This window comes from Pneumocystis jirovecii (genome assembly GCF_001477535.1).
Source record: "Pneumocystis jirovecii RU7 chromosome Unknown supercont1.13, whole genome shotgun sequence".
Lineage (NCBI taxonomy): Eukaryota > Fungi > Ascomycota > Pneumocystomycetes > Pneumocystales > Pneumocystaceae > Pneumocystis > Pneumocystis jirovecii.
The window spans coordinates 53,274-72,810 of NW_017264787.1; the positions used below are offsets into that span (position 1 = coordinate 53,274).

General features: G+C 27.8%; 11 protein-coding genes across 11 annotated transcripts; 4 read left to right on the forward strand and 7 right to left on the reverse strand.

The window, feature by feature from the left end:
• Positions 1-492: 492 nt before the first annotated feature.
• Positions 493-4,637, forward strand: T551_02797 (uncharacterized protein; the record flags this gene model as incomplete). Its single annotated transcript, XM_018375060.1, has 14 exons — positions 493-591; positions 638-693; positions 738-880; positions 925-1,166; positions 1,210-1,276; positions 1,325-2,622; positions 2,668-2,804; positions 2,848-3,617; positions 3,660-3,782; positions 3,831-3,932; positions 3,975-4,187; positions 4,237-4,345; positions 4,385-4,415; positions 4,458-4,637. The coding sequence occupies 14 exons, from the start codon at positions 493-495 to the stop codon at positions 4,635-4,637; spliced, it is 3,570 nt and encodes a 1,189-aa protein (XP_018228601.1).
• A 213-nt stretch (positions 4,638-4,850) lies between these two features.
• Positions 4,851-5,546, reverse strand: T551_02798 (uncharacterized protein; the record flags this gene model as incomplete). Its single annotated transcript, XM_018375061.1, has 3 exons — positions 4,851-4,951; positions 4,996-5,322; positions 5,366-5,546. 3 exons carry the CDS (start codon positions 5,544-5,546, stop codon positions 4,851-4,853), a joined length of 609 nt encoding a protein of 202 aa, XP_018228602.1.
• A 56-nt stretch (positions 5,547-5,602) lies between these two features.
• On the reverse strand, positions 5,603-6,900 carry T551_02799 (tryptophan-tRNA ligase; the record flags this gene model as incomplete). The annotated part of the gene is made up of 5 exons (XM_018375062.1): positions 5,603-6,060; positions 6,106-6,227; positions 6,267-6,361; positions 6,411-6,491; positions 6,532-6,900. The coding sequence occupies 5 exons, from the start codon at positions 6,898-6,900 to the stop codon at positions 5,603-5,605; spliced, it is 1,125 nt and encodes a 374-aa protein (XP_018228603.1).
• Positions 6,901-7,014: 114 nt separating this feature from the next.
• T551_02800 (uncharacterized protein) lies at positions 7,015-7,353 on the forward strand (the record flags this gene model as incomplete). Its single annotated transcript, XM_018375063.1, has 3 exons — positions 7,015-7,048; positions 7,097-7,212; positions 7,273-7,353. 3 exons carry the CDS (start codon positions 7,015-7,017, stop codon positions 7,351-7,353), a joined length of 231 nt encoding a protein of 76 aa, XP_018228604.1.
• A 414-nt stretch (positions 7,354-7,767) lies between these two features.
• Positions 7,768-9,341, reverse strand: T551_02801 (uncharacterized protein; the record flags this gene model as incomplete). The annotated part of the gene is made up of 2 exons (XM_018375064.1): positions 7,768-8,160; positions 8,202-9,341. 2 exons carry the CDS (start codon positions 9,339-9,341, stop codon positions 7,768-7,770), a joined length of 1,533 nt encoding a protein of 510 aa, XP_018228605.1.
• Positions 9,342-10,701: 1,360 nt separating this feature from the next.
• On the reverse strand, positions 10,702-12,333 carry T551_02802 (NADPH-adrenodoxin reductase; the record flags this gene model as incomplete). The annotated part of the gene is made up of 3 exons (XM_018375065.1): positions 10,702-11,523; positions 11,574-12,008; positions 12,055-12,333. The coding sequence occupies 3 exons, from the start codon at positions 12,331-12,333 to the stop codon at positions 10,702-10,704; spliced, it is 1,536 nt and encodes a 511-aa protein (XP_018228606.1).
• A 146-nt stretch (positions 12,334-12,479) lies between these two features.
• Positions 12,480-14,316, forward strand: T551_02803 (uncharacterized protein; the record flags this gene model as incomplete). Its single annotated transcript, XM_018375066.1, has 8 exons — positions 12,480-12,680; positions 12,728-13,043; positions 13,090-13,166; positions 13,212-13,309; positions 13,352-13,544; positions 13,589-13,859; positions 13,918-14,023; positions 14,064-14,316. The coding sequence occupies 8 exons, from the start codon at positions 12,480-12,482 to the stop codon at positions 14,314-14,316; spliced, it is 1,515 nt and encodes a 504-aa protein (XP_018228607.1).
• Positions 14,317-14,441: 125 nt separating this feature from the next.
• On the reverse strand, positions 14,442-15,453 carry T551_02804 (uncharacterized protein; the record flags this gene model as incomplete). Its single annotated transcript, XM_018375067.1, has 5 exons — positions 14,442-14,562; positions 14,605-14,809; positions 14,850-14,957; positions 15,019-15,317; positions 15,374-15,453. 5 exons carry the CDS (start codon positions 15,451-15,453, stop codon positions 14,442-14,444), a joined length of 813 nt encoding a protein of 270 aa, XP_018228608.1.
• Positions 15,454-15,722: 269 nt separating this feature from the next.
• T551_02805 (uncharacterized protein) lies at positions 15,723-16,411 on the reverse strand (the record flags this gene model as incomplete). The annotated part of the gene is made up of 2 exons (XM_018375068.1): positions 15,723-16,141; positions 16,195-16,411. The coding sequence occupies 2 exons, from the start codon at positions 16,409-16,411 to the stop codon at positions 15,723-15,725; spliced, it is 636 nt and encodes a 211-aa protein (XP_018228609.1).
• Positions 16,412-17,136: 725 nt separating this feature from the next.
• T551_02806 (60S ribosomal protein L3-A) lies at positions 17,137-18,622 on the forward strand (the record flags this gene model as incomplete). The annotated part of the gene is made up of 7 exons (XM_018375069.1): positions 17,137-17,158; positions 17,205-17,242; positions 17,299-17,438; positions 17,485-17,566; positions 17,630-18,055; positions 18,100-18,493; positions 18,540-18,622. 7 exons carry the CDS (start codon positions 17,137-17,139, stop codon positions 18,620-18,622), a joined length of 1,185 nt encoding a protein of 394 aa, XP_018228610.1.
• Positions 18,623-18,755: 133 nt separating this feature from the next.
• Positions 18,756-19,073, reverse strand: T551_02807 (uncharacterized protein; the record flags this gene model as incomplete). Its single annotated transcript, XM_018375070.1, has 3 exons — positions 18,756-18,827; positions 18,871-18,907; positions 18,952-19,073. 3 exons carry the CDS (start codon positions 19,071-19,073, stop codon positions 18,756-18,758), a joined length of 231 nt encoding a protein of 76 aa, XP_018228611.1.
• Positions 19,074-19,537: the final 464 nt, after the last annotated feature.

A 19,537-nucleotide genomic window follows, 5' to 3' on the forward strand; every position in this document is an offset into this window, starting at 1 on the left:
TTTAATTTTCTAATATTCAGGTATTTATAATATTAATATTTATTTTGAAAAGACGTGTACTTATTTTTAGAATCATTACAAAATAAAAAAGTAACACAAAACAATTTTTCATCTATCTAAAAAGCTTCAATATATTTCATTCTCCTATAATTAAAACAATCACACAATGGTGTATTTTCTTTTATCTTTTGTTTTTATATATTTCTTAAAGAAAAATGTTTCGCAAAATATTAATATTGAATTTTTTATTTAACGTTTAAAATCGACCCTACTTACAAGTTTTTTAATAATAAAATGTTTTTTTAAATACAATTTAAAAGACAAACAAGACAATTAAGAATATGAATTTGCAATAATTAGGTTTTTATTTTCATCAATTGAACGTGTTTTTGCATATAAAGTAAAAATATCAAGAAAAAAGTCGTCTATAAATGTATTAAAATAAACACGAAAAAATTGAGTTTTTTTTTTTAATAAAATACATTAAAAAACATGGCAACATCGGATTCAGATGTTTTAAGTGTTTCTAGCTATCTTTCATTGGATAGAGATGCAGAAATTCCAGATCCTTGTTGTAATGGATGTAATTTGGTTTGAAAATAAATGAGCTTTATAGAACAGATGTTAATGGCCATAGACGATTGAAGAAGGGTCAGTTGTAGCCTTTGGAGGGCATATTTGGCATGTCGGATGGTAAAATTTTAGATATTTATTTACAACAGCGTTAATACAACTAGTTTCCGTTGTGCTAAATGTAATAGACAAGTAAGTCATAATTCAGATGTTCTTCTTCTCTTTGATGGGAGTCCTGTCTGTGATAAATGTTCTTGTAATTGTAAAGTATGTAATAAACATATTGATGGGTTTGCAATTATGACAGGTTGAGGATAAAAATATAAAATTTTTGTGTTTATATGAATATAGGGAATGAAACTTATCACTCTGAATGCTTTCGATGTGATGCATGCAAAAGAAAAATTGAAGATCTTGTGTTTGCCAAAACCAATCAGGGAATTTACTGTATGTCTTGTCATAATAATAAAATGGAGCAAAATAAAAGTTTCGAAAAAGAGTCACAATTTCCTGTTACTTTTGGAGCTTTGAATAAATCGCTTCCATCTATTCCGAAATCCTCCACTACAAACAGGCTTAATTTGCAGACATCTGTAATATTCTTTACTAATCGATTTGTATTTAATAGTTTAATAGAGTACTGCATCTGCTGTTCATGATGAGGTTACAGGAAGACCGTATATACGTTTTTCTCCAAAAATATGTAATTGTTCTAAATTTATTATTTTTAAATTATATCTAATTTTTTTAGCACAAACAGAATTATTAAATGTTAATCAACTTTTTCCTGAATTTGAGAATGAAGACAACTTGAATTCTAAAAACGATTTAATGGGTTTACCACCTATTTTGTCATGTCATGAACCTTCGGATTTTTTTGATTTCCCTAAAACTACTATAAATTCAGAAACAGAATATACTTCTAAGACTAGGAATCTTGCAAGTGATAACACTATTGTTAATATTGCTAATTCTAACGTTACTAATATTAATACTACTAATGTTAATACATTTTCTACAGAGACCTCTGTGTTAACATCAAATCCCGAAAATTCTTTATTATTACCAAATTATGAAAATTCATTGAGTACGGAAGGTGTTTCAGAAACTGAAAAACATACAGAAGAAAAGCCCATTGAGGAGTTTTTGTCTGAAGAGTTTTTTAACTCTAAAAAATTCAATGACTTAACTAATTTTTTAAAAATTAAAGATTTACAGAAATCAGGGCACATTCCGCCTTTAAAAGCAAATACTCGTAATACTTCTTTAATAGGCAATAATGGAAATAGGTATTCTATTTCTCTAGAAAATAATTCAAAAAATGTAAAACCAGATTTTGAAGAAAATATATATTCACATAATTTTTCTTCTAAATATAGTTATCCATTTCATCTTAGTATAAGCGCTTTGGCACAAAAGATTAGTAATGATTCATCATACATTGTAAACAATATACCAAAAAAACATGAATTTTTCGATTTCAAGTCACATAATAAAGATTATAATTCTAAGGATTTAGACTTTGATATTTCATTTAAAAAAAATCAAGGATATAACTATCATTCTAAGATTCCACCAATTCATTCTGATTCAAAATCAGCCTCTCCATCTAGTACCAGATTAGAAATATCTAATTCACCTAAAGATCTTACGTCAAATGAAACTAATATTAACCTTTTAGAATCCAAAGTTTCTAACGCATCTTTAGAAGTTCCATGTATGGAATATTCTTCATTACAACAATTTGAGAAAGATATTTGTGATTATGATGGTAATTATATTAGAAATCAAACTTTAGAAAGAAATAATTCTAATCAATCATATTCAAAAATACTAAGTGTTATACGTCACAGAAAAAGTGCTAGCGAATCTAAACGAAAGACTTCAAAAAACAGTGCTTTTTTAAAGCATTCTAGGATTCATAAATCTCAATTACAACCATCATATTTAGATCTAAATGAATCAAGCGAAATTATAGAAGATAATGAAAAAAAAGATCAGCAAAAGACAGAAAATTCATATTTCTTAAAGAAACCAGAAATAAAAACCGTATGTATTTTTTTAATATTTTGGTATTAAATTTATGTCTTTTAGACTGATAATGAGTCTACATCTTTAGATAAAGATATATTGAAAAAGAAAACATTGCTTGTAGAGCTTGATGCTAAACGTGAAATTGCGCTTCAAGAATTAAAGGTTCTTGAAAATGAGCAATTAGTTAGTCAAGATTGGTATAGAAATATATTTAAAAACATTAAAACTAATTATAACAAGTATTATATCTAACGAAATTTTTATTAATACCATTATTTCGAAATTATCAACATCCTTAAAAAATCTTAAAAACAATTTTCAATCAGAAATAGAAACACTTATTTTACAAAGAAACGCTTTATATGAAGAAAATACACAGCTTCAAAATTTACGAAGTAAAATAACACAAGATGTTCATCAGTTAAATTTTAAAAAATTAGAATTAAGAGATTTAAATGATAAACTTGTACAAAAAATTCAAGACCAATTTCGTACATATAAAGGTTCAGGTGGTGCATCTCCTGTAGGAGCAAACAACTTATTTAGGAATGAAAATACGAAACCATTACCACCAATTATCACTCCTGTATCAAAATCAAGTAATAATGACAATTTTGATTCAATTTCATATACTGAAAGTGTTTCTACACCTGCTAGTGAAAAAGCTAAATTGGAATATACTGAATCCAGTGATGATAATTCATTATCAAAAATACCTAATAAAGATGAAAATCGCTCATTGGATAATAAAATTTCAGCGTGGAAAAAAAGCACAGCATTAACCAAAAATCTTGTTAAGGGATTTAATAAAACTCGAATGTCAGAAAATAACGATATACATAATGAATGTGGGAATACCAGTTTATTGTCAAGTCTAAATAATCTTACGTTTAATAATTCTTTATCTAGTAATAATTTAAAACATACATTTTCTACATATACATTTCTTCGTATTACTAAATGTGATTACTGTGGAGGTAAGCTTTGGGGTAATGAAATGCGATGCTTAGGTATAGAATTGAAACAATAATATTGTATTGTTAATAAATTAGGATGCGGAATACCTTGTCATATTAAGTGTATTGGTGATATTGTTACTAATTGCAACAAAAGTAGTGAATATTTGCCATATCATGAAGACACTTCATATACATCAAATCCAGTGAATTTATATGGTATGTTTTTTATTAAAATATTAATATTTGTATTTTAAAACATCGCAGTCTCAACTCTTTTTGGTAATGATTTAACAAAACAAATTCAGGTCGAAAATAGAAACATTCCATTTATTGTAACTAAATGTATAGATGAAGTAGAGAAAAGAGGTGCATTTCTTTTTTTTTTTTAGCATTATTTATATTTAATAGGGATGTTTTTCGAAGGTATTTATCGTAAATCAGGGAGTGCATCACAAATGCGTTCACTTGTTGATGCATTTAATCGAAATGACGTTAATAGTTTGTCACAATCTAAATTTGAAGATATTAGTGTTATAACTAGTGTATTAAAACAGTATTTTCGGAAACTTCCTAATCCCCTTATTACTTATGATGCATACAAACCATTTTTAGAGATAGCTGGTAAAATTATAGAATTATTTTCGAAAAAATATTTATCTAATATTTTTAGTTTCTAATAAAACTTGGATGGAAAAATTGGAATTAATAAAAGATGTTTTAAGTATTCTTCCAAAGGCACATTATGATTGTCTAGAATTTTTGATATTACATCTTTTTAGGTAAATAACTATGTCTATAATCGAAATTCTTAATTTTAGCAGAGTAACGAAACATTCAGAAAAAAATTTGGTTAGTTTTTAATATTAAAAAAATTGTTTAATTGCTTATTAGATGTCTTCAAAAAATCTTGCAGTAGTTTTTTCACCTACTTTATTAAGAGATGAAAGTGGTATGCGAGATATTATAGACATTCAAGCTAAAAATATTGGTATGCAATATTTGCTTGATAATGCAGAAAGCATATTTGGGGATTCTTCAAAAGAAGAGCATGAAAATAATGGATTTATATAGTATTTAGTCTATACAATGTATGAAAATTATTTTATTGAAAGATCAATGATATTTTCTTCAAAATAAATGATATCCTAATCAAAAAATACAACTGAATTATGTAATTATATAGTTTTCAAAAAGAAAGCTTTTAATATTTTTTTTGGTATATAAGTTTTATATTGTATAATAGGTAATATGTCTTTAAAAGAAAATACAGTTACACTCACAGTTTTATTCTAAAAGTCTATCCAGAAATTCTTCTAATTCTTTGTTTTCTATCGTTTTCAAATGTATACATTTTTGTTGAGAAATTGTATTATCTATTGTTTGTTCTTCAATAGTTAGATTTGAAAAAAACAAAGACATGTTATCTGACCTATAATGTTTGTTTTTTCTAAAAGTTCATCAATATCATCAATATTGTATTCTGGTTTTTCTATATCTAGATTAAGTCCTTTAATTGCGCGTGCTTTAACCCTAGAATTATATTTCCTTTTTATTTCCCTTAAAGTTGCTTCATTTTCTGCTTGATGACGTAAATAAGCTATGCTTTCTGGGTTTTGATAAAAAATTTTTCCTTTTTCAGGACGATCCTTCAATAATTCATTTTGAGGTAATATAATATCAGGTTCAGCCAGTGCAAATGCTTTTGCTGGCATCTTTACATAATCAAGTAAAGATTCTTCATTTACTAGAGCCGGTGCTTTATGTTTTAATTATTTTATAGAAAAAAAGAAAAAACTAACCTTCTTCATACCTCCATGTATTAGATGGTAATTCATCGAAATTATCGTCTTCTACTTCAGAAGAAGCAGCTGTTTCTTTAGTAACCGGAATTTGCTGAGAATTAGTATTTAAAGATAGATTATGCTTTTCATAATACTTTTTACTGGCTTTGTTTTTCCATTTATTATTATGAAGAACCATAAATCGTTAAATTATTCGAAATGCTATAAATTTAAAAACAAGATCCATTTTATCCATCATAAAAGACCTATACATGTTTTCACTTGCTCCATAGTATGTGATGCGAGTTTTTGTGCATTACATGTTCCTTTTTTATTTTGTTCAATATATGAAGAAATATTTTGAGACATGATACATTGATATCGTTCACGTATTGGTGTAAAAAATGTATAAATAGATTTTGTTACTAAAGATTTAAATGCTTTATGACTAAGATTTGAATTATCTTTTGCAATTTTAATAGGATCTGAGCTTGGATAATCTAAAGAAGCTAATATTTGAAGAAGATTTGCAATCCCTGGGCGTTTATCTGGGTCATATGTAATACCATCATAGGAATCTGTTATAGCATGTAAGATTTTAGATTCAATAATGTCAAAAGAATCCGTTATTAGAATTCGAGAATTTGGATTGGGATCAGATTTAGACATTTTCTGTTTGGGGTTTCTTAATGACATAATTCTTTTTGAAGGCGCTAAAATAAATTTAAATAATTAAAAAGAAAAATATTGATACATACTTAATAAAATATTTGGCGATGTAAATATATTTTTTGAAAAAGTCCTATTAAAAAAGCGACTTATTGTAGAAGTAAGTTCTAGGTGTTGAATTTGATCTTCACCAACTGGTACATCTGTTGCCCTAAAAAATAAGACTACATAATTAATTAAACAAACTTACTTGTATAAAAGAATGTCAGCTGCCTGAAGAACAGGATAGGCGAAAAGTCCTAAATTTGGTGTTGAGGTTGTATTTTTAAATTGAGAAGACTTTGTCTATTTGTAATCAATAAGATATAGACTCAAAATGTATAAGCTATAGTACCTTCCATTGAGTCATACGCTGAAGATGAGAAACAGGAATTACACAATTAAGTATCCATGCCAATTCAGAATGATAAGGAACCTTCTATATGTTAATTCAATTCAAATAAAAAAAAATTTACAGTAGATTGTTCATATACAATAGATCTTTTTGTGTCAATTCCAATTGCTTCTAAAGCAACAAACATTTCTCTTTTATGTTTCTTTAATTCTATAGGATTTTTCGGTATAGTGATTGCATGTAAATCAGCAATACAAAATAGTAAAATAGTAGATAATTCAGCAGTATTTTGAAGTTCAACCCATTTTTTTAATGTTCCTAAGTAATTCCCTATATGAGGAATACCTGTAGGCTGAATTCCAGAAAAAATTCTTCGTTCTAAAGCATTTTTTGTAAATGATCGCAGAATATTAAAACGATATTGTTGTACAGAGAAAAAATCACTGAAACAAGTCTTTAACCCTCTTCGTATAAAATAGGTTCTGTCCATTTTTGAAATTTTTATAAATTTTTATAAATTTTTATAGATCTTTAATTATACATTTTAAACTTATCGATGCTTTTGATTTAAATTTAACATTTTGTATTTTCTTTTTAGAAAACTATGCATCCACCTATCTCAGCTCATAAACATCCAGGTATTCTATATATTTTGAGACATCAAGATTTGATCTAAATGAGTTTAGATTGCTATGAGATTATGCAAGAGTTGGAAAAATGTCATAAATCCGGATTTTTCAACTATTTTCTTGGAAAATGTAACAATTTGAAAAAAGATGTTGTACAATGTTTAAGTAAAGAAGTGAGTATATCTATAATAAAAACATCTTTTATATTTTATTCATAATACCTGGGAGATTAGAGATTAAAACAACAACGAGCTAACCAAAAAAAAAAAAAAGAAAAAAGACAAAATGCAGAAATATCTAAAGAAGATCAATAAGAAAATATATTCCTATGTATGAAATAATTCACAGATAGTGAAAGTATAGGTGTTTATTGAATTCGTTGAAAATTTCAATAATTTGATTGCTTTTAATGGGATTTATCATTCTAATTTTTCCTAAAGAATGTTATAATAAACTGATGAACTAATAAAAAGGAATATTACAGCCAATAAATATGTTCAGAAATAAGCATAGTCTATATTAAGCACACAAATTTAAACATAATTGTATAAATTGTACGAATATGTTTAAATAATGTACCTATTGATATCTTTAAAAGCATAGCTTATTAGCATCACAAAAACCAAGAAATTTTTAGACCGTAGTTAAATACTCGGTCATGAGTGCTGTAATGTTTTATTTGAACATTTCAAAATTAACATTTAAGTATACTAAAATAATGATAATAATTATTGTACTGGCTTTGGTCGTTTTATTTCTTCATTCCAAGTAAGACCTTCAAAAAGCTCAACAAGTCTGCTGACAGTTCCTAGATTTCCTTTATTTAATTTTGTATTAGTTAAAGAAGGCATTTTATTTATATTTTTTGAAACAGGAAGCTTAGGAGGAATAAGAGCATTTCTTCCTTTTGCAATTTTTGAGAAAATTTGTCTTTTTATAGAGACAGTTGTTGAAGAAACAACAGTAGAATCAGTAGAAGTTCTTAAAGGCAGTGAAGTATCGCTTTCTTTATCAAATGTTGTAGAGGATTTAGGAGAATCTAGAATATGATTTTGAGAGTGAACTGATTCCATAACAAAAGCAGAACGATTTTTCATTTTTATATTATGTGGTGTTAAGAACTAGTACTTATTAGTAACTTAAATATTATATAAAAATATACAAATTCAGTCTGGTTAAGAAAATGTTTTTCTGGTGATGAGAATATTTTACCATATCTTTTGGATTTTGATGTAGAGGTTTCATAAGAAATGTTTGGATAAGTATTTACAGTTTTCGTAATATTCAGAGCAGGATCATTATAACTTTCTAAGCTGTTATTAGCTGCAACCAAATCTCTAAGTTCATGTGATATAGCTTGTTGAAGACGCATATATCTCATTTCTTTATCAAGGTTACAAAATTCTTGAACAGAAGAAAGCCTAGTATTAGATTTTGCTGTAACATTAGCAATATATTCAAAATTATTTTTAATTTTTACTGGATTCATACATTTTAAAACACTGTTTGAAGATACATTTTTTATGGGGCATGGTGTAGGTGTATTTATATCTGTTTGATTATTTGATAAAGATGATGATTGTGATAATTGTGCTTTTGTAGAAAAAATTTGAGAAGTCGCTGTTTCTGATGCATCATAAGAAGAATTATTGAATTCATTTTCATTGTAATTATTATCGCATGATTCAGTGTCTCTACTAGAAACATTTACACGAGTAGAATCTATAGATTGAATAGATAATATAGGCGAAGTAATATTGAATCTAAGTCTTTGTGGTGCATGTGGTCTTCTACAGCCATTCGTATGATAGGGTAGATTATGGGATATTTTTTGTTGATAGCTATGTTGGTCTGGTGAAAGAATATTAGGTAATGAATTAAAAAGATTTGTTCCAAGAAAAGAATCTCTAGGGATCCTTTGTGTGTTCCCATTTGAATCAATACGTAGAAATGAACAACGTGAACGGCTGTTTGTTCGATCTACCATTACAAAAACTATATTTGATATATCATCTCGTCTAAATGCATTGATTCGTGCAAACCCCGTAGCTGCAAACTTTTTGATCCTGCGTACACATAACTTTAAATACTCTTTAAATGACTTCTTTGTAATATCAAGAATGGGTTCAGTGTTTTCCTCTTGAATTATATGAGTTCGTGATCGACTAGCACGGCATTTTTCTCGAACTTGTGCAATTTTTACACATGATTCACAATTTATTGCTCCTTTCTTAGTTCTATGTTTTCCATCACAACCAGTGTGTTTATAGTTCCCGTCATATAACTCATCATAAATATCCATTTATCTTTAAATGATGTTTGATCTATTGTTAATTCTTGCTTTTTCTTTTTCCAAAAACAATCAATCTCTCTATACTATTAAAAAAATTAAAAAATTTATTATTTTATTTTATCCTAATTGCTGAAATATGAATATATTAACTTATTAATGTAAATTCTTTTTGCTATATTGAAAATAGGTGTTGATCGTTATCATTTACGTATCGATAAGATTTAGAATTATAAAAAGATTAAACATATATCAATATAAATAGATAGAATAAGAAATCTTTAAAATAAAAACACTATATTTTATTGAAAAAGATTTTATTATTTCTTTAATAAAAATAATATTTTGTTGAAAATATTTTCAAAATAAAAATCCAAATTGTAGAAAAATAATCTAATTGCAAATTTTATTAATATTAGCTTTTTGAGTTGAACTTTGTATATATAATTTAGATGGTAATATGGAAACAAAAAGAAATATATAATAGAGCCAAATTTAGTAATATCAGATATATATTGTTTAAATAAGAAAATGAATTTATCCGCATTGGAATTGTTTTAATATAAACTTTTGTAAATATCTAATATTATATTTAATCTAGAAAAAAGGTTCGTAGGGTTTGTATATATTTATGAATATCAATTACAAACCGATTAGTAAAAATATCTCTAACTTTTACCATTAATTTATTTTCTACAAAATAATAAAATGTTAATGAAAATTCATATATTTCTTAATTACAATATCGTCAATTTAGTAATAAAAATGTATAAAAATAATATTATAAATAATGATTTTATTTAATATTTTTTATAAATAAATTTTTAAAAAATTTAAAATTATATCAACTATTATTTTTATTTTTTATATTTAAAACTTAAAATAACTTGATTTTTGTAAATTATAAAATTTTATTTAGTATAATAATTTTAAAAATTAATTTTAATTTACACCTCAAAAAATATTTAAAAAGTATAAAAAATAATCATTTTAACATATTAATAAAAATAATTTTTCTTTCTATTAATATAATATCTAATAGTGAATATATTATAATGCAATATATAAAAAACTAAAACATTTAGATTGATAATTCAGTTTTAAAAACAAAAAAAATAAATCTGATAAAAAATATAATTTTTTGAATAAAATTAATAATTAATTGAAATTTAGTTAATAGATACAAATATATTTAAAACAAAATAATACAATATCATTAAATCCTATAAAAAATTTTTTAATTCATTAAAATATTAAACATCAAAGTTTAAATACACAATAGATTTTCCAAATATTTAAAACATTAACAATATAGAAAAATCCCTATATGAAAAATATATATAATAAATAAAACTAATAGCCATTTTTAATATTATTTTATAATTTCAAGTATTTCTTTTATTGAAGTGAACTTTTTTCTTACTTTTCCTAATTCTTTTCCTATTTTGTTTTCCAAATCATTAAGTTTTTGCCAGTCTTTCCATTGAATATATTGAATATTTTTGCTTTTAAAATAAGACAAAAGAGCATTGAATCCAGGCTTAAGTTCAATACCAGTAGGGTTTAAAAACAATTTTCCATTTTTCCAATCTTCGATAATACAATCGGATGTTTCATAAGCATCATACATAGTATTTGCTATTACACCGATAGGACCCGTTTTTATCCAACCACTAGTATATATTCCAGGAAGCTCAGAAGTTTCAGAGGTATTTGCATTATAACCTGATATTACTCTTCCAGAAACATTAGGAATAATACCTTTATTAGTATCAAAAGGTATACCAATATCCTCACTATTTTCAATCGCTACACCCTTATATCCAATACTACGAATTAAACAACCTGTATTTATATTAATTATCTCACCAGTACCAACAGCTTTTAATATATTTTCATCAGGACATTTTCTTAGTATATTTTTTTCAAATAATACACTTAATAATGTATCTGGTTTTGATTCATATTTCAGAAATTGATGCGGAGAAAGCAAAAATTCAAGAGACCATAACTTATTATTTGTATTAGGATTTAAAACATTCTCTTTTAACAAAAGATCAAAAAGTCGCTTTTTAGATCGAACAAGATCGCTAGATAATAATGATTGATTAATATACAAATCCAAATTGGGTGTACAAAAAGATATTGTTGAAAATTCAGTAAGTTTACGTAACTCCTTTGTTGAAAAAGACATCTATAAAATAAAATTAGAATTAATATTTAAAATTTTATTCATTTTTCAACCTGCATTGGGCCTCTACGTCCAATAATTTTCACATGCTTGATTTTACTTTTCCTAAGAGATTCCATTGCTTTTTCAGTAATATCCGTTTTTTCGAGAATGCTTGGATCAACAAGTAATATTCTAGCAATATCCAATGCCACGTTTCCGTGTCCAACAATAACAGCAAGGTCAGTAGATTCCAGATCTGGATTTAATTCTTGAAATTCATAATGACCATTATACCATCCTACAAATGATCGAGCAGAATAAATCCCTCGAATACTTCCCTCCCCAGGCAATCCCAATTCTCTGTCTTTTGATGCTCCATATGCCATTACCATACAATCATAGTGAGGTTTAAGTTGTTGCAAAGAAATATCCCTTCCAATGCGAATATTACCAATAAAATGAAATTTCTTAGATTCTGCAATCTTTGAAAATTGATTCTGAACATTCTACATTTCCATTACAACAGAAATGTCTTTTTTACAAAAATCTCACTTTTATTTCATAATGATCCGGTGCTACACCAAAACGTACCAATCCAAAAGGCATAGGAAGGGCCTCATACATGTCTATTTCACATTTAGGAATACTTTTTAGCAGTCTATCTGCAGTATAAAATCCTGCTGGGCCAGATCCAATAATACATACTCTAAACGCACGAAAATCATTTTGTACTGCTGATTGACATATTTTTCTTATTTTTCCAAGAAAATCTAAAGAAATATTTCTATGTAAACTCTGAAAAATATGAAAAAAACTTACAAAAATAGTCATTTTATATTTAAAATTCTAATAACATTTTTTTGACGTTATCATTAATGTTAGCGATACGTATATATCAACGTCAAAAAATATATCTAATTAAATGAAGATATAGAATGAAGATATAGAATGTTTTAAAGCTCTTAAAACTTATATAAATGGCAACTCTTCCTCCTCCTCAGCTAGAAAAGTTAAAAAATGCAGCAAAAAATAATGCACCGACTGAAATTCCAGAACATTTTCCAAATATACTTTGTCGTTTTAAAGCACTGGATGGAACATGCCTTCCTTCTACATTAATTCCAAGTAATATTTCATGCACTGATATGGGAATGCTTTTGAATAAGCTTTTGGAAAATGTAGGATATTTTATTGGAAAGATCATAGATGGTTAATGTTTGAAAAGAACGAGCGAATACCATATGTGTTCTCAGCAGAAATTGAAGGAGAAATCGTTGAAATTAAAGAAAACATATATTTTTCTATATATCATCATAATTTAAAATCGACAGAAGATGAATTAACTCTGATTTATATTCCTCAAGCGATATTTCGTGTTCGACCAATTAATAGATGTACAGCAACGATTAGTGGCCATGGAAAGCCAATTCTTTGTTTGCAATTTTCCCCAAAAAGTGGGTCATATCTTTCAACAGGAAGCGGAGATGGAAATGTCAGAATATGGGATTGTGATACAGGAACACCATTACATATTCTGAAAGGTCTTTTTGATAGTATTTTTAGAAAAAAATAATGATGCTTTAATAGGTCATTCAAATTGGGTTTTATGTGTTTCATGGTCTCCTGATGCAAAACTTCTTGCTTCTGGAAGCATGGATAATACTGTATTATTTATTATAAAATATTTATAAATTCTAAAGAAAAAATAGATTCGACTTTGGGATCCTAAAACAGGAAAAAATCTTGGAGAACCACTTAAAGGACATACGAAGTGGATAACATCGTTGTCTTGGGAGCCTATTCATTTGTAAATATTTTTCTTTTTTAAAAATATTTTTTATAATTTTAGAGCCAAAAATTCATTACGCTTTGCATCTTCATCTAAAGATACTACCATTAGAATCTGGGATGCAAATTTAAAACGTGTAGTTTTAACGCTGTCCGGTCATACATCTTGTGTATCATGTGTTAAATGGGGAGGAAATGGTTGGATTTATTCTGCATCTCATGATAAATCAGTGAAAATTTGGGATGGAGAAAATGTAAGTATAGGATTCTTATTTTATCATATTTTACAAGTATTAAGGGAAAACTTTTGTATACTTTATCGGCTCATGCACATTGGGTTAATACAATGGCATTGTCTACTGATTTTGTTTTAAGAACAGGCGCTTATGATTATACTGGAATAGAACCATCATCTTTTGAAGAAATGAAACTAATGGCAAAAAAAAAATATGACAAAATCATTGCATCTACTGGAAATAAAGGAGAAAGATTAATTACGGGTAGTGATGACTTCACTATGTATTATTGGAATCCAGAAGAATCTACTAAACCAGTTAAAAGATTAACAGGTATTTTTTAATTTTTTGTTTTACAATATCTAAAAAATTAATGTATTTATGATTACAGGTCATCAAAATTTAGTTAATCATGTTTCATTTTCACCAGATGGACAATGGATTGCATCTGCATCATTTGATAATTCCGTAAAAATTTGGAATGGCTTAACTGGAGAGTATATTTCTATTTATCTTGCATTTCTCTAAAACATTTAGATTCATTACAAGTTTTAGAGGGCATGTTGCATCTGTTTATCAGTGTTCATGGTCAAGTGATTCTAGAATGCTTGTTAGTTCATCAAAAGATACGACTTTAAAAGTATGGGATATTCGTGAGAAAAAGTTAAAGTGTGATTTACCGGGCCATTCTGATGAAGTATTTGCATGCGATTGGAGCCCAGATGGTACTCGAGTAGGATCAGGAGGGAAAGATAGAAGTAAAAGGAACTCTAGACAAACAAATAAATAATAACCTTTTTAGATACCAAAATATGGTCATTTTAAATTGAATATAAAATAATTAAAAATATTATTTAATAGATTCCCTTTTATCCCTAAAATACATTTTAAAATGGATAATAAAAATACTAAAAACTATTTATTTTTTTTAATAACATCCTTTTTTAATTCAAATGCGCCATAAGATATTTTTATTGAAGAGATTGCCATTAAAGCAATTACAAGAATAGGAAAAAGAATAAGCAAAACCATCCAACTAGATATATAAGCAAAAATATATAATATGAATTATTAATACATCATATAAACTCCTTCAGAAAAAAACTCGTATTTAGAAAATAATCCTTTAGATTGCTTAGGGTTATATTTAAGGGGAACTACTGGAGGCATATCAGTTGAAATATCTCGATGCTGAGCCATTGTTAATCCAGGTGTAGATACATAAATCATAGTATATTCTGATCCATATGGGAAAGAAGATAAAAGATAATGAAGAAAAACATCTTTTCGTCATTAACAATTAAACAAATTAAATGAATATACCATGGTGTTTCAATAAATCCCATCGCTCCATTATAGGCCCTTTAAGAGGCGGGAATTGAACATATAATACTTTCTTACCACTTCCATCTAACAATGGATAAGAACCACCTAAATGAATTGGTGTATAAGTATACAACAATAAATACACTATCAGTATGAAAATTCTTACTTTGTGCATCAATTAAAATACGATCAGCATTACATTTTTCGACAATATATTCCATAACATCATCCAAATCCATACCACCATATCCATATGGAATAACCAGCTTTTCTTCTGCTTTATTTAAAGACATCTTCATTGATGGCATTGCATCATGTTTCAAATCTTCTGCATGCAAACCCGGCTGCAATGCAATAATATAAAACGTAGATTTACAGTCAATAGATGATCTAACAAATGACTGAAAAGCATGTCCAGAAAGTGTTGTTGATACATAATCAGGATATATAGGTTCTGGCTGTGTTCTAGAGGAAATTGTTAAAAAAAACTGAAAAAAAAGACTTCTACTATTTAAACTAACTTGTAAGTTGTAAAAAATATAAGAGGAGATGTATCTTCGAAGCAAATAGTGCTTCTAAGACTTATTAATAATACTAACATGTTCCACCACATGGTGTAAGTTGATGTGCACGATGGCTTATCGAACATTAGTTAATAAATAATAAAAAGGATTAGACTTATATAAGATTTTGTTAAAAAGATGTATTTAGAAATTGTAAGATAAAAGTAGAATTTTATACAAAAAGTAAAATAAGAATAAAATAAAACAAAAGAAAAATGTTATCAAAATGATGACAAAAGACATGTAAAGCATTAGCAAAAATATTCTGAAATTAAAAATATATATCCAGAATACTATTTAAAAAGAATTAAAATTCAAATGAGAAAAGCCCATCTTGAAAAAAACATTCGTCAGTCAAATTAATTTCATTGAAAGTTAGTCCGAAATCATCCAGAGAAGAAACTATACGTTTAGGATGACTACGGATATTCTCTTTTTTCTTGGAATTTAATGAAGTTGTATTACACTTACGTTGAAAAGACTCAGTTGGTTTTTGATAACCAAATGATTTCGTTGTTGATGATTGTACTTTTGTAGAAAATGATTTAGAGGAAGTAGAGATTTCAACAGGCTCCCATGTTGGATTCCCAAAAATAGCTTCGTTGTGCCGTTCTAATTCACTCTGTCCTTGATCATCCAAGCGATTAAAATATGAGCGATAATGTGGCCATGCTTGTAATATGGACCAGTCAATAGGAGAAAAACCAGGAACATCATGTTCTAGTTCTAAAAATGATTTTTAATGACGAGTATCTACAAGCAAGAAAAAACTTCCATACCTTTTGGCCTAGGTGGCATGTATTCTGGATCGGCAATTTTTTCTGTATTTTCTGCAATAGCTGATCCATTAAGTTTTGATGTAGTACAGACAGGTGTTTTTTCATGAAAAAACCTAGATGAAGGCTTTATTCCCTGCTTTTTTGCTGATACTGCGTGTAATTCTGATGGTATTGTATATAAATAACTATCTAGCGCTGATAATTTAGGATTCAACATCGATGATTTGACGTCCAATACAGAAACAGGTACATTCTTTACATTTGTATCTTTCCCACCAAGAATTTGTCGCTGTCCTACCACAAATGATTTATTTTACGCTTGAAAACATCGGCAACCTACGAAGAGGAGTAATCAATGGCCCTGTTGGAAAGCCACCTAAGCCCTTGCTTTCTGGACCATCAATGCATTCTAGCTTTGAAGAAAAGCCTATTCCAAGCGCCGGCGTCTGCGGAATTCCCCTAATAATGATGTTTTCTTTGTCTTCATACATATTATATATATATATTTTCACCCTTTAATGCCTAAAAGATAACCATGAAAAATATCATATAAAAACTCCTAAAATTAACAAATACACACACTATCCAGCCGCATACCAATAGATAGAATTGCTTCCAATTAACAATAAACACAAACACACTTCAAAAAGTACTCAAAAATTTACGTAAAAACTCGCAGAAAAAAGGAAATACCTTTAAAAATAGATGTAATTTTAGAAATATTATATAAAATGTATTCTCCTCTTTCTTTGATCTCAATAATTCTGTTTCTTCTGTTATCGTTTTCTACAACGTTAATCGTTAGCAGATAGAAACGTAGGGTTATTTAGGACTATAAATTAGGGTTATAAATTACTATTAATTAGGGTTATAAAATAGGTTAGGTAAGGGTTAGGACTAAGTGACTGTAAAAAGGTCTGCTTGCAAGATCGACATCACAAAATGTCACATAGAAAATACGAAGGTTTGTAGGAAAAAAAGCAGATTAAAGCAGCTGAAAATATATTTAGCACCACGTCATGGATCACTGGGGTTTCTTCCTCGGAAGGTGTGTTTTTTTTGCGTTTAAATTGGCCATGTGACAAGGCAATTAACATTTTATAGCGGGCATCACGACACCGTGGAAAAGTAAAGTCTTTTCCTAAAGATGATCCGAAAAAACCAATTCATTTAACGGCTTTTATGGGCTACAAGGCAGGAATGACACATGTTGTTCGGGATCTGGATCGTCCTGGGACTATTCTGTGAGTTTTTTTCAGTTTTAAATATGTCGTTTATATTGTTGTTTAGACACAAAAAAGAGATTGTAGAAGCTGTCACAGTTATTGAGACACCGCCTCTTGTAGTAGTTGGTGTAGTTGGATATGTTGAAGTATGATTTTTTTGGCGTTTTTATTGCATTTTTTTGAAAATTTGATCTAACCTAAGTGTATAGACACCTCGTGGTCTCCGGTCGTTAACAACTGTATGGGCAGAGCATCTGAGTGATGAAATGAAGCGCCGTTTCTATAAGAATTGGTATAAGTCAAAAAAGAAAGCGTTTACAAGGTATTCCAAGAAATATTCGGAAACCAGTAAACCGATTGCCCGTGAACTTGAGCGTATCAAGAAGTATTGCACTGTTGTTCGTATAATTGTGCACACACAGATTCGGAAAATACCTTTTGGCCAGAAGAAAGCACATGTTATGGAGATACAGCTAAATGGTGAAACAGTTGACAAAAAAGTTGATTGGGCACGAGATCATTTTGAAAAGACAGTAGACGTTAAGTCTGTTTTTGAGCAAGATGAAATGATTGACGTGATTGGTGTTACAAAGGGTAAAGGGTATGAAGGTGTTACGACTCGTTGGGGAACTAGGGTTTGTTGTGATTATTTTTAATATATAGATCTGATATATTACAGAGACTTCCCCGTAAAACACATCGGGGTCTTCGTAAAGTAGCATGTATTGGCGCTTGGCATCCTGCCCATGTCATGTGGACAGTTGCTCGTGCTGGTCAAAATGGTTATCATCATCGTACTTCTATTAATCATAAAATTTACCGTATTGGCTCTGGAGATGATCCCAGAAATGCTTCTACGGATTTTGATATTACAGAGAAACAAATTACACCTATGGGCGGTTTTGTTCGTTACGGACAAGTTAAGAATGATTTTATTATTTTAGCCGGCAGTACTCCAGGTCCTGTTAAACGTATATTAACGCTTCGGAAATCTCTTTTGGTTCACACTTCTCGCAAAGCTACGGAAAAGGTTTCCCTTAAGTGGATTGACACAAGTAGTAAATTTGGACACGGTTTGTATTTTTTTTTTCATACTATTATATTAATTATTTTTTCTAGGGCGATTCCAAACACCTGCTGAAAAGAAACAATTTATGGGCATTACTAAAAAAGATGTGTTACATACATCTAAGAGCTTATAATTATTTCTATAATTAGTTCATTTATTACGACTTATCATTTTCGGCAAATGGATGCAAATATATGAATTAATGTAGATATATAGGTTAATATAGAGAAATAATATATTTATAAATGGTTGTAGAAATCCAATAATCAAGATTCCTTTTTGAGCAAATTAATTCCTGCTATCGTTGCCAGCATTCGTTGTCGTATTTCCCCTATTGACTATTGGTTTTTAATATAAACTTAAAAATGTGAAAAATTATACTGTATTTGACGATATGGCATGCATTGCTTGCTTATCCCTATTTTGTTTATTCATGGATATACCTTTATTGTTACCATTTACCATGATTCTAATACATTTAAAGCAGATTGACGACGATTAAGCTCCTCAAAATCCATAGTTTCACCCATAATATCTTGATATTTATTATTTAAGTCTATCCGATGTTTTTTAGAATGATCCATAATCTAAAACATATTTAAAAAAATATAAAACAATGGATTTTATATTTACTATTAAAAAAGCGTTTTCATAAGTCAAATTGTATTTATCTGATGTTTGTTCAGAATAAAAATAGAAATTAAAAAATTAAAGAATAAATTGAATTAAATAGAAAAATTGTTTTAAAGGTTTTTTATTATTTTTAATTTTTATTATAAAAAATATTTTTAAAAAGTTTAACAATATTTGTAAATAAATTTTATATTTTTAAACATTATAAACTAAGATTTCCTTATGCTATTTTTTAAAATATATACAAATAATATATGATTTTATAAAATTATCAAATACTTAAGTTTAAATGTGTTTTTTATTTAATATTAATTTTCTCGTTACTGTAGTAACTTGATTGTTTACTAAGATTTTTAAAATCAACATCAAATATAAAGACATAAAATAAAAATTTAAAGGCCTAAATAAACGTATT